Here is a 14,574-nt window from a genome sequence, read left to right as displayed (position 1 = left end):
ACCAGGCCTCATCAAATATGACCTGTGTATTAATGCACAAGTTATTTTGAAATTAGAGAATGTCCACAATCAGTTCTATATATAATGGGAGGATAGCTAACTTGGGAGCTAATTTTTTGAGATGCAGAAGAGATCTATGTCAACATTTTAAAGTTCGAATGATGTGGAGTTTTAAGGGTCAAGTCTTACATTAATTTATACATATAGCATGTGTAGGCCTTTCTAACCTACCCATAAGCCCCTCCCAGCCAATACCACTGAGCCAGCTATGTAGTCTTTGTTGATTGCAATTGTACTGTTGAAGGCAATCATGGAAGTCCCTATTTTTCATGTATTTTAGTTTCTTTGAAGTTCTTCTCTAATTGATTTGGATCCGTATCAGTCTTCCCTCACTGAATCACCCCCTTGTAAGAGAAGTTTCCTTGCAATGTCATTTATTGTGGAATTGGATCCACATCTACCTTGCTGCCCGCCATGTATCCATTCTGAAGCCAGACTGATTCCCTTGCCCATCTGCACAGTGGAAACAATTGCAGGGCCAGGATGACATCTCTCCCTGACCCCTGGTCTTCACAGAGGCAGGAGTGATGTTGGTATTACAAATTGCACTGCTCCTGGTTCTACAGTTCCATTATGTACCTGAAACATGAATGTAGGAAGATACCATTCAGATGTGACCTTGGTCTTTTTTGTTTCTTCAGATTTCATTTATTATATTTCTATACTGCCCCATAGCCGAAGCTCTGTGGGCAGTTCACAAAGACTAAAAACCATTAAAAAGACATTATGCAAAGTGTGTAAGGGGGGGGGATAAGAGAGAACACTGTAGGTTAATATTGCTTATGTTTTCCACCATCACACTAATCTTTCATTTCCTTTACTCACACATGTTAATGTTATGTTTTCAATCTTGTTTATACTTTAAAGGCTTAACACTCTTACACTGTGCCAGCAAAGTGCGGGAAAATTCATCCAGCCTAAAAAAAAATGCTGTCAACATCAGCTCTCCCCCTCCCACAGCAATACCTTACCATTTAGACCCAGATATGCACAGCACACGTGGAAGAAATTCTGGTGGCACAGCTGTTCTGGAAACATTTGCTCAGAAGCTAGCAGAAGACTGTGGAACATAAGCGGTACAAGCATTTAAGTTGAGAGATCCTGAGCAAGAGATTGCATGCTGCCTTACCGTAATGGTAGCACACTGCGGGATTAGACTTATTTTTTCTTGTGCAAGGATTTTCTGGTATGTCAGAAAAAGCCCCTCCACTTGCAGAAGAGGCCTTCCACTCTTGGAAAAGCAGTTCTGGACCCAACCCCCTTTGTTTGTTTTCTTGCTTTAGATCTGGCACTGGATCATGCTAACAGGGGCATAGCAGAAAGAAAAAAAAGTATTAAAAAACATTTTAAAGGCCCCCCAAGAGCTGTACCACCTAGTCCAGTTCTTCATCAGTCTTCAAATATCTTCATCGTATATCATAGTTTCAAGGCAAAGGTACCTAATTTATATCCCCCCAAAAAATATATATTTCAGTGTCATTTGCATGATTTGTATTGCTTCACTTTTAATACAATTTTCACTTGTTTTTTAGTAGGTACATCTACACACATTGCCAGTGATTTGCAATCATGATATTCCCAACAGTAAACAAGCAAACAAAAAGTAATGTTGGCTGCATCCCCCAAAGTCTAAACTCCCTTACTAATGAACTCCTTGGTACTTTCAAAGAAATTGCTATCTGCAAACACAATAACTTGGAAATTACTGTGATAATCTAAATGCAGAAATGTGGTGTGGGGGGGTAATCATTGAAATGCAGGGTGGGATTTGCTTGCCATGGTGCTGGCAAAGCATATGCATACAGAGTAGAGTTTTGTTGAGCTTTCTGTGGAAACTTGTTTAAAAAACAGAATCTGAAGGTTTTATTTGTATATTAAACAAAGATACTATCTGAACACCCTTTTGTCATTTAAAGATGGGAAAGTATGTCCTTAACCTGAGTTGACTGGCAAATCGTATTCACTGCAACTGTGTCATTGAATTGTTTAGCTTCATGAAAACTTGAAAGCCCTTACTCAAACACTTCTTTCTAACTCTGTCTACTACTGAATGATTTTAATGAATTAAATAGTAATCTCTTACTATTATAGAAATAAGCATAATTGGCAATATTTAAATAGTCAGTTTTATTTTAAAAAAAATAGTTAATTGAAAACATCTTATACAACGCTCAACTTGTATTATAAATGAGGAAGATTATGGTGGTTGTTTTTTTAACCTAGTGAACCTACGTTGTTCTTTAGCATTTGTATTAAAATGCTTGCCTTAAAAATTGGCAGATTTCACTTTAGCCCTGGCTATCAGGAAATTGGTTTTGAATTGATTGCCTATATATGCTTTATAAAACTAGTTACGAACATTTGTGGATGAATGCTACATTAATTACAAAATCATTCTAGAATCATAGAATAGTAGGCTTGGAAGGGGCCTACAAGGCCATCGAGGCCAACCCCCTGCTCAATGCAGGAATCCAAATTCTCACATATTTTAAATCTGCTCCTTAGGAAGTTTACTTACAGTGCAATCCCATACATGTCTACTAAGAAGTAAGCCCAATTGTAGTCAATGGGACTTACACCCAGGTAGTATATGTATACGATTATAGCCTTAGTTTTATAAATATGTTATTTCTTCTTCCATTTATATTATCTTCCATTCACATTATCAAGATTCTGTGCCATGAGAGACTTCAAACTTTACATAGATCTTTACTGTATTGTGTATTGAGCTGGTGTAATGGCATGGATGAACCTTCCAGCTTCTCAGGAAACAAGAATCATCTTGTCTTTAATTTTATTAAATACAAAATTATTACAATAACACAAATACAGTAAATAACATAATATATATTTTAATTAAATATAATAAGCTCTATCCATCTAAACTAAGTCAGTCCATAACTGTTCTCACAGTAATTACATATTTTTGAAAAGTACAATCTTCAAGTATATTTGAGAATCTTCCATTTCTGTATTTGATATTGTAAGTTAATCTTAAATTCCTGTCAACCAGGATTTGCTGAGCCAATGCTGAATAAAAGGTAGGTCTTTCTTGTTCCACATTGCCAGAATTTGCTGCTTTTTACCCTTTAAAACAAAAATCTCCATGAAGTCAACTTCTGCCCTACATAAATTTAAAAATAATTTTCTGTCAAAAAGACACAGGGTGATATTTCATTCCCAACCATCCTCCAAATGTAGGCTCATATTATTTTATGTAATTAACACAAAATATATTTCTTCCATGCCTTACAGTAACCAATAACAGTAAGAAAGTTTGCACTGCAGCTTGGGGGCGAGGGAGGAAATTTGGCTGGGAATTAAATGTAACACTGGTCCTAGAAAAGTAGTTTTGTCAGGCAGGAAACCCAGAGACAAAGTGGCTAAGTAGAGGAAGCAGTGGACTGAGAAACAGGAAGCCAAAGGAAGGGTATATAAAAGGAGAAGGAAGCTTACAGAAATGAGCAAATGAGAACAGGAACAGAGGCAAGAAGGGAGTAAAGAGGATGCAGTGGCTGCTTTTCACATATTGACTTGAATTAGCTAGCCGGTTCTTTTAAGATGAGCCTTGTGTGGTGCAGAGTGGTAGGCGGCAGTATTGCAACCGAAACTCTCCCCACGACCTGAGTTCGATCCCAGCAGAAGCTGGGTCTCGGGTAGCCGGCTCAGGTCGACTCAGCCTTCCATCCTTCCGAGGTTGGTAAAATGAATACGCAGCTTGCTGGGGGAAAGGTAGTCATGACTGGGGAAGGCAATGGCAAACCACCCCGCTATAGTCTGCCATGAGAACGCCAGCGCAAGCGGCGTCCCTCTAGGGGTCAGTAATGACCCAAGTGCTTGCACAGGAGGAAACTTTCCTCTTTTAAGATGACTTTGTAAAGCAATTTAGAAGATCTACACATTTCATATGTCTTTTTTTTTTTTACACTCTGTGTACGTGTTTATAAACGTGACTAGAAATAAAAATTAATTTAACATTCGTTCTATCTAAAGGATTGGTTCAGAAACCTATTGTCACCTTTAGTTTTGGATTGCCGATATTATGGCATAAGTATTCAGCTACCAGGACATCAGTATAATAAACTGGGGGCTTAATTTAGGACTTTGTGCCCTGCATAAAGATGCGTGCATACCTGTGCAGAACACACAAAATTGTGGAGTAATCTTGTACAGCCTTCTGGTGCTCTCCAGATGTGTTGGACAACTCCCTCAACCCCCGATCTGTATGGCTGATCTAGTACATTCAAGATAGATTTTATAGTTACTTTCAAACATGACATTGAATGCATCTGTGCATTCAACATGCAGATTTAAAAAAATGTAAATGGGGGGTGGTAATTATTGGGATAGCATCAGGTATGAAATTGAACCCTTTTTTCTTCTTCTGTGGAAAACATCTTCTGAATCCAGGATTTGCTGGGGTTGGGGGGTGGGAAGCCCACATTAGTGGTTCTGGAGATTTTCTCCCAATCCAAATAGCATCTTCAGAGGAGGGATTTTCCTCAAGACCATAGCAGGTGAGGAAAGAATTAAATTCCTGCTGCTATTCCAATAATTATCAGCACCTCCCCACACACTGCTGACACTTTTTACATTTTTAAAAAAGCTGCAGTAAATGCAAAGGCTCATTTAATGTTGCATCTAGTTTGGCTTTTAGCGTGCATCTCCAGGTACTTCTAGGCTCACCACAAATTGCTGCCTATTGGCATAAAATGCTAGCAATTTGCTGCTGACCTTTTCAGCCTACCCCACCCCCTGGCCCCATAATAATCTATGTTTTGTAGTTATGAACTTCTAGATATATTTATTTATAAATTTATTCTTTGCCTAATACAATTTGCTGAAGGCAGCTTACAGTCCAAACATAAAAACATCAATAAAACTACACAATAAAAAACAGGAAGTGAAAATCACAATGGCATTTACAACATCCATAAAACACCCATTTAAAACACAGAACCGCAGCACAATGCAATAAAAAATGCATGTTAGAACAAGCAAGCCTTACCTCTTCCTCAGTAAAACCAGGCAAGGAGTCACAAGTACCTCATCTGGGAACAAAGCATCAGTTAAAGAGAAAGCCCTGCTTCTTTCCATTCATGTGCTTGCTTCTGTAACAAGACACCAGTGGTGGGGGGTCCACCAGCGATTTACTCCGAGCCAGCTGCGTGTTGAGGTCGTTAGGGATACATGACATTGTGGCCATCCAGCAGCCACCCCAGAGCTTATGAGGGAAAATCTGGATTTCCCAAGACTGCTTAAAGTCTGATTCTTTTCCTTAAGTTGGGTTCTCCCTGGAATAGTTGCCGTGTGCCTCAACCCCCGCATTTAGCTCGGGTATGCTAGCCCTGCCCAGGGGTGTGCCGTTCACCGTGACCCTGGTCAAGGGGTGTTTCCTGTGTGTTTCCCATCCCTGCACAAACCAGTTAGTGTCTCTTCAGAAGTAACTCCCATTGTGCTGAATGAGGCTTCCCCTCTGAATGCCCACATCGAACTTACAGAGATACCCCTCAATTGACATGGTACAGTTTAAAGCCCATTCCCTACGTGCAGTAAAGTGCGATCTCAAAGCTCCGATTCTCCTTTGTTTGGTTTATTGCCTTAGGAAGTAACTACTTCAACCCTTCATTATAGAGATCCCGTGGGTTAAAATGGGGGCTGGTTTCTGTCTTTGTGTTCTCCTCCCACCCCTTTCCCAGCACATGCATATGTGTGTCTACTCAGAAGTGACTCCCATTGTGGTTTGCTCCTGAAATGAAGGTTCATCAGGACTTTCAGGGAAAGGAAAAGGGAGGGGGAAGGCCTCTCTTATTGGTTGAGCAGCTCCTGCCAGTCAGATTATGTTCACTTCAACCTGCACCAGCAAGTACGTTCTGTGAAGCGATTTTTACTAGTGCAGAGAACCAGTTTGTGGAGACCTGCATGGACCAAAGCGCAGCAAAGCAGATTCCTTTTTAAAAAAATCCGGCACTCCTCCATTCACTTCTCCTTTTGTTGCCATGGAACCACCACCAGGGAAACTATGATTGGGTCTCCTGACATTTTCATTTTTATCTAAAATCATCCATGGGAAGGACTCCAAATTTGATGAGAATAGGGGCACTGGGGGGAAAGGGATGTTAACCCTTCTCCTACTCAATTTTACTTATCTAAATTGTCCCATATGTTTTTCACTTCAGGGCTAATACCAGCTTCGGGGGGCAATTTAGTGGGGAAAATGGTTTGGAGGAAGGGTTAAACTCACCCACCACCATTCCACCAGTGCCACTGATATCAAATCTGGAGTCTCCCATGGATGCCTTTAGTTTAAAAAAAAATGCTCTCAGGAGATCCAATTTTGGCTGGTATGTCTCCTTTTTATTTATCTTACCAAAGCTGCTCTGGGAGCTTTCAGCTGAGAAGCAGGACAAAACTGCTTGAATGAATGAATAAATTAATGAATGAATGAATGAACAAGTGGTTTTTTCTCCCTAGATCTAAAGAATGGGGTAATTAATATGGAGAGTAGTATTCCTGAGGGTCAGATTCATGTGTGTATGTTTAAAAATCACATGCCACCCCATCTCACTATAAAATAGGCTTGGCGGATCTACTTTCAGTGTCAAAATGAGTGTGCCACGGAAAGTGCAAACCCAGACTTCCCTCCTCCACATTACCTCGCCATGCTCAGGTGCCTTGAATGTTCCCAGCCCAGTACATTTGCAGTATTGGAGATGGGTGGGGAAAAACAACTAATAACACTGGAGCTCGGTGGGAGAGAGGGTCAGCTCTCCCTTTCCCTGCATGTTAGTTGTGACACTAAAAGGAGACTCCCCATGCCATGCTCATGTAAATGGTATGGCATGTGTTTACCAATGCGCACTTTAGCCCTTTTCAGGTGTTTGGTGCTGTGGGTTCAAAAAGTGCAGGCAGCAGGCTAGCCTTGCTGTCCAGACACTGACATATGCAACAGCCAGATGATGTGTGATTGCAGTAAGGTAGTCTATGTGTGTACAGGGAAGGATTCCTCCTCAAGAGGACAGAACTCCGTTTTATAGATCTCGGCTCCAAAACAGAAATTAAGACCTGGTCCACATGATCAAAATAAACTTATTTAAGCCACGGTGGTTTATTTAAATTGTGGTGCATTCCGGACATGTGCTAGACGCAATTTCCATAATCACCACCTGAGTGCAGCTTGTTGTTGTGTTGTCCAAACTTGGGTGGCATAGCTTGTTGGAGGGAGAAATAAATCTCCGATAACCTGTGGGCTGCTATAGAGTTACTGGAGGGTTGTTCCTACTCCAACAAGCCATGCCGCCTGGGTTCTGATGACATGACAAACCGCTCCTGGGCAGTGATTATGGAAATCACACTTGGCATGCACCACAATTTCAATAAGCTTATTTAAGCTATGGTGGCTTATTTTGATCATCTGAACTGAATAGGGCTTTTGACCCTTAGATATGCAAGTCCCAAACTGTGCAGGCTTTTAAAGCCCAAAGCCAGTACCTTGAATTTGGCCTGAAGCTAACAGAAAGGCCACGCAAATGCCGTACAACATGTTAAATCCTCCCAGCTTTCCACGCCAGTGAGGGCACAGGCCAGAGTACTTTGCATTAGCTGCAGCTTCCAAAGTGTTTTCAGGGCAGCCTCACATAGAGTACCTTCCAGGAGCAGAACCTTGAAAAGGAGGGATGGTGGTGGCAAGCCAGTGTGGTGTAGTGGCGAGAGTGTTGGGCTGGGAGTCAGGAGATCTGGGTTCTAGTCCCTACTTGGCCATGGAAACTCACTGGGTGACTTTGCGCCAGTCACAGACTCTCAGCCCAGCCTACCTCACAGGGCTGTTGTTGTGAGGATAAAATAGAGGAGAAGGAGGATTATGTATGCTGCCTTTGGCTCCTTAAGGAGGAAAAAAGGATGGGATATAAATGTAATAAATAAATAAATAAAATAAAGATTTCCACATTCCATGAATGAACATTACTGTCATGTCCAATGTAAGGAATTAAACATACTTCTGGCCACAGCCATATTTTTATAGGACAGGGGGTGGGGAGCCTATGCCCTCCAGATGTTGGACTATAACTTCCATTATCCGTGACCATTGGCCACGCTGGCTGGGGCTGATGGGAATTGGAGACTAAACATCTGGAGGTCCACAGGTTCCCCATCCTGGAATAGGATAACTGAAACCCCAAAAATAATATACTGACTTATACAGACTTGTATAAGTTGGACAACCCATATCCCAGTTTTATTTTAAAAAATATAAACAGTATTAATATACCAAGATTTGATCAAGTACATTTGTTGTACAACTCCTTTTATTGCTCAGGGAATCCTGGTAGTTGTTCAAAATAGGAAATCTATCTTATTCAGCTTGAACCTATTGGTTGAAAAACTTAACAGCTGTTCCTGGATGTTTGGAATAATACAGCGCAGGGAGTTATGAGTGAATTGATGACACATCACTCCAGAGTTCTGGATGATCTCACTCTGTGGCAGCCTGAGTGATCCTTAACTGTTAACCACTATTCTGATTTCCTTTAATATTCCTATATATTAAAGAACATAGATGACAGTAATGACCCCTGTGGAACTGTGAACAATAAATGTGCCAGGCTTACCCTCTGGGTTCTTTCGGGGGGAAAAAAGAAATACAGCCAATCAAGAGTAAGTCCCTTGATGTCTGTAGATGTTCCCAATGCTGCAACAGACGCTTATGATCCATAGTGTCAAAAGCTGTTGAGAAATAATCACTGAGATGCATGGACAGTGTCCACGAAACCTTACGCAATAATAAATGTGTTAGTCTTTAAGGTGCCACAAGGCCCTTTGTAGTTTTTACTGAAACAGATGTAACACAGCTACCCCTCTGGAAATTATTCTAGGATGTAGGTAAACTTGGAGTGAATGCCACACAGTGAATTGTTAATTACTGAGCCTACTCCATGACAGTAGCAAAGAAGCCACCACCATGGTGTTAGCGCACAGTACTGTCTAGTAGTCCCAGGCTATTGTTCTCCCCCTAGAATGTCCCAGCTCGGCAGAAAGGTTTTCGGGAGGGGGGAATGGTGACCAGCGGTCGCTGAGAGAAGCTCTGCTACCAGAGGCAGTGGAGCTAACATACAGATGAAGGGGGGGGGGAGAACGGGGGAAGGGAAGCACCACTGCATCACCTGAAGTTTTTAAAATCATTTCAAAACATTTCAGGAGGGACTCTGAAACTGCCCTCAGTTAAGGGCCCCCCAATTTTGCCTGCTCCCCCCCCTTCAAGCTGGAGGTTCCCATGTGAGAATGTTTGGCTCAGCCCTTAGATATAGTCATTCTTGAACTGAGGTTCAGGCAGTAGTCATCATTGTGTTTTCAAGGTGGTCCTCAACTCCATGACAAAAGCATTAGAAAACAATGCGGTGGTCTTTTTTAGATCAAATGATTACTAGAATTCAGTTATTTCTGTGCTTTGATGGAGCTGAATGGAACATGTGGGTTGAATAGAAAAGAGGAATTGTTACTAGATTTGCACGGCCAAGATCCCAAGGGGCCCATGTGTGGGGTGTTGTTGGTGTTGGTTCCTTTGTGACGGCAGCCCTGCACACCACACGGAATGCCATTCTGGGAGGATCCCTCAATCTGTAGAAGGACCTTTTGAGGGAATCGGGGATTGCCACTGAAAGGAGAAGGCTCAAAAAGCATCTCTGTGTGCACAGCACATAATTTGCAGCCCTTTGGATCCCAACTCATATGTTCCGTGCTAGTGAGATGTTTGTCAGCCAGAACACTACTGTTCTCAACCCAGAATATTAGTGCCTTGATTGAGAAACCTCTCAGATACATGGACAGTGTATAAACCTAGGAATGGTTCTCGTCAACCTTCATATCCGGAATTGTGTTTTTAATTCACAAGTCTATGTGTAAAGCAGTCTCTCATGTACTGCTGTAAAGTACAGTGAACAAAGAAATCAGAATAGTGGTTAACAGTTAAGGGTTACTGATGTAGTATTAGGCATCCGTTTGAAATAATGTAATGTAAATGTAACAGAAGTTAAGCCCATTCATTGGATTTGTTTACCTGATCACTGAATAATGGGGATTAAGAGTGGACTAGATAGACCAGTGGTCTGAGTCAGTGTAAGGCAGCTTCCTGTGTTCCTCGGTTGTTTGGCTAAAACATCTCTGCAAATCAGGGATGGACAACATGTGGATCGTGGGCTGCACGCAACCCTTGCTGCAATCCCAAATTTAAAACATTAACCAACATAATGCTCTGTAGGCCACTACAGAGTGCTAGAAGGGTCAAATTTGGCTTGCAAACAAGTTAAATTGAACTGTTTTAGCCGTACAGAGCAGTTTGCCCCCAAATTTCAGCAGAAAACCAGAATTGTTTTTAAATTGTTTTTATTTATCCCCCCCCCAATGTGGCCTAGGGAGGGGGCAAGGGCAAAAATGGCCCCCAAACCTACCACAGTTGCCCACCCCTGATATAAATGAACGTGGAATAACGTAACATTGAACTGGGCCTGATCTGTGGTTCTGTACTCAAATGTAAACTTTTAAAGTGATTGTGCTCACATATGTGAAGAGATTATAAGGGACTGGGTTGACCGATATTTTCTGATGGTAAACCATGCTTAGCATCCTAGAGTCCTGTCAGATCCTGCTCACTGATTCATCCCAGAAGGAGTGAGATGAAAATACAGAAAATAATTTTTCAACAGATTTGCACACTGGGAATCGCTAGAAGAAGTCATTATGTGAACACCACATATTATTATCAGTTCAGGTTCAAAAGGGGACTAATAGCCCAGTATTAATCATATTCACATCCTTGATTCTGTAAACAGGCTAAGCATATAGACCCAAGTTGATAACGGAATGAAACCTCATTGCTTTAATGTTCTTAAAATTGTGATCATTGTAACCAGGTGATAGAGCATGGATCATATGCCTCACTCATTAATATTGCATCAGATAATAGTGATTGTGTCAAGGTGCAGTCCAAAGGTGCATGCTCATTAGCAACGAACCCTGTGAGTTATACAATGAGATGACTTTTCAGTAGGTCTCTCTACTGAACCGCATGCAGCTTTTTAAGCTTCTCTAAAAAGAGCTCACCATAGGACACTGGTGGGGATAGACAGTTGATTCAAGTATGCCTCCTGATCACAGCCATTGTCAGCAGCTCTACACTTGTCTTGACGGAGGTCTCTCTAATTGAAAATCTGCCCTTGTCTTATTCCTCTGCAACAGCCATTGGCGTGATGAAATTTTAAAATGTAGGGGACATTGACTTACAAAATGGAATCAGAGGGGAAAAAACCATTTAGAAAATGTATGACTAGCAGATCTAGTTAGAGGAATTTAATTAAAATTAATATGTTTTCTCATACTTTCCTGCTAATTTTTCAGCCATTGCATTGCATTGCCATGCATTGTTCTCTAGGCATTCGGCAGCTGAATGAATGTTGACCTGCTGTAAATATGAGAGACTGGTCCAGCATTAAGTAGAAGATTAGAGGTATTGATCACAACTCAGCTAATATTTTGGCTTCTCTCCCCCCCCCTCCAACTTTGCATATATTTAATTAAGTTTGGTCTTCTCTCTCTACCAGGATTGCTTCACATACTTCTTTCCAAGCCTGCATAACTGACATTTGGGGTTATGAAGTCAGTCCTAGATGGCCTCGCAGATACAACTTTCAGAACAATTACAACAGATCTTCTTTACATGGGTTCTAACGATATCCAGTACGAAGATTTTAAAAGCGACATGGCCTCCAAGTTAGGATATTACCCACAGAAATTCCCTCTGTCTTCTTTCCGAGGTGATTTCAGATCAAAAATGACTGCAGGAGAAGATGCTGTCTTGGGCGTGCACCCGTCGGATCAGATCAATGTTACAGATTTTTACAACAAGACTATATTCAAAGATAATGAGGATAATATACAATGTGGAGAGAACTTCATGGATATGGAGTGCTTTATGATTCTGAACCCTATCCAACAGTTAGCCATTGCAGTACTGTCCCTTATCCTGGGAACCTTCACTGTTCTGGAAAATCTTCTGGTCTTGATTGTCATCTTGCAGTCCCGAAGCCTTCGCTGCAGGCCTTCCTACCATTTCATCAGCAGTTTGGCAGTGGCTGATCTTCTCGGCAGCGTAATCTTTGTCTACAGTTTTGTTGACTTCCATGTTTTCCATCGGAAAGACAGTCCCAATGTGTTTCTATTTAAACTGGGTGGAGTTACAGCCTCATTCACTGCCTCAGTTGGCAGCCTTTTCCTCACTGCAATAGACAGGTACATATCTATACACCGGCCCCTGTCTTACAAAAGGATTGTCACCAGATCAAAGGCTGTTGTAGCATTCTGTGTGATGTGGACTATAGCCATCGTAATAGCTGTCCTCCCTCTGCTTGGTTGGAACTGCAAAAAACTCAATTCTGTTTGTTCAGATATATTTCCTCTAATTGATGAGAACTATCTGTTGTTCTGGATTGGGGTCACCACTGTACTCCTGCTTTTTATTGTGTATGCCTATATGTACATACTCTGGAAGGCTCATAGCCACGCTGTTAGAATGCTCCAGCGCGGCACTCAAAAGAGCATAATTATTCATACTTCAGAGGATGGTAAAGTACAGCAGATCACTAGGCCTGAACAAACACGTATGGACATCAGGTTAGCCAAAACCTTAGTCCTCATTCTTGTGGTTTTGATTATCTGCTGGGGTCCTCTGCTTGCAATTATGGTCTATGATGTCTTCGGGAAGATGAACAAGCTTGTCAAGACTATCTTTGCCTTCTGCAGCATGCTGTGTCTTCTGAATTCCACAGTGAATCCCATTATCTATGCTCTCAGGAGCAAGGACCTGAGACATGCTTTCAGGAGCATGTTTCCACCTTGTGAAGGGACCGCACAACCTCTTGATAACAGCTTGGAGTCTGACTGCCAGCACAGACATGCTAACAATCCAGGTAATGTCCACAAGGCTGCTGAAAGGTGTATTAAAAACACAGTTAAGATTGCCAAAGTGACCATGTCTGTCTCCTCAGACACAACTGCAGAGGCATTGTAAAGCATAGACCTCTTGGTATCATGAGAGAACAAAACAAGAGAAAGCAAGAGAAATTCATGACTTCAAAAGTGTGTGTTTCCTCAAATGTACCATTTTTAAGTTTATTATTTTAAGTGACTGGATATTTCTTTTAGTCTTGAGCAGTAGCCCCCTCCTCCAAGTTCTACAAACAAGGACTCAACCTATGTTTTTAAAAACAGGTTTTCCAGTGGCAAAATGCTAATTGAATAATAATGGCCAAACCCTATTATCATATACAAAAACATATTAATCAGTGAGAAAAATCTACACACTGAGGGAAACTAATTGAAAATTGAGACATGTACAACTGTTATCAAATTGGAAATAGATTTTGTAATTGTAGTTAAATTTCTAGTGTGAAATATGTCTATTGTCTGTAAGTAGATCTCCATACCCCACCCCAAAAGCGGCAGTACTGGATTGTAAAAGTTTTGTACCATGTCTTGTGAGATGTATGATGTTTTATTCTATGTTACTGATATTTGTCTAACCAAAGTGATTAGGTAGACTTGTGTAGAAGTAATGTAAAGTATGTGATGATGTAACACCCTCCCTCTGCCATGAAAATACTTCCTGTATTTTGAAGAATTCCTATGAGGTATTTTGAAAACTTTACATTCTTAGTGTTTTATAGTGAATTTAAAAGGAAAGGCTTTGTATTTCTTCTGCTCACATTTGAAATCCCTATTAAGTTTGAAACTCATGTAAATATGGGAATAACAGCAACAACGGAACATAGAATAACTTTGCAAAAGTAAGTATTACAGTGGCTCGGACTGAAAAAGAAGAAGGCTATAGTTTTCAAAGGGCCATCTATTGTCTTATAGACCATTGGCTTTTTGTTGGAAATTGGTTGAATACCAACATGAACCATACAGGAAGGCATCGGGGCACTGGCTTCTTTGCCTGGTAACTGTTTTTGTTTTTGTTGGTCTGTTGCTAGCACTGGATCTCTGAAGACAACATGTGTCTAGTTAAATGTACAAAGTTATCACTGTGATGTATACTTGAAATGTGTTGCATTCCTAAGTCCCAGGTTTCAATAGATTTGAAAACTGAGATGCCAAACATCAGTCTTCGGTAACAAGAGGATGAAGTATTAGTCTTAGACTTTTTAAGATATGTGTATATATGATTAAGTAATAACTGTGTATTTGTGTGTATTGTGTGCATATACAGAATAAGTGTGGGTTACATTAATATTAAGATAAGAAATTGTGACCAAATGTGACCTTGTACTTTTTGTTGCATTCTTTGCACATGAATTCTGTTTCTAAAAGTGAGTTCTTCCAACCCATCAGTAATGAAAATACAGTTTGTAAGATTCTGAACACATTTGTAAACCCAATCTGATAACTAAAGAAAAGTAGTATTTTAGGGTTAGCAGCAGAAAACCTTGTAAAGAAGACAGAAGTACTATGGCACTTGAAGAC

General features: G+C 40.8%; 1 protein-coding gene across 1 annotated transcript in view; it reads left to right on the top strand.

Annotated features, from left to right (window-relative positions):
• The window catches only part of CNR1 (cannabinoid receptor 1), a 29,841-nt gene extending 15,477 nt beyond the window's left edge, over positions 1–14,364 (top strand). Inside the window, exon 2 of the mRNA XM_084831182.1 lies at positions 11,655–14,364. Coding sequence (XP_084687308.1) covers positions 11,705–13,120 — 1,416 coding nt within the window. The 5' untranslated portion in view covers positions 11,655–11,704 and the 3' untranslated portion in view covers positions 13,121–14,364. The remainder of the gene's footprint in view (positions 1–11,654) is intronic.
• The last annotated feature ends 210 nt before the right edge of the window (positions 14,365–14,574 follow it).

This window comes from Heloderma suspectum, chromosome 1, assembly GCF_057233095.1.
Source record: "Heloderma suspectum isolate Gila_16-S chromosome 1, 16-S_ref, whole genome shotgun sequence".
NCBI classification, from domain to species: Eukaryota; Metazoa; Chordata; class Lepidosauria; order Squamata; family Helodermatidae; genus Heloderma; species Heloderma suspectum.
The sequence above is the reverse complement of the archived record's forward strand: the minus strand, read 5'-3'. Positions and strand labels throughout refer to the sequence as shown.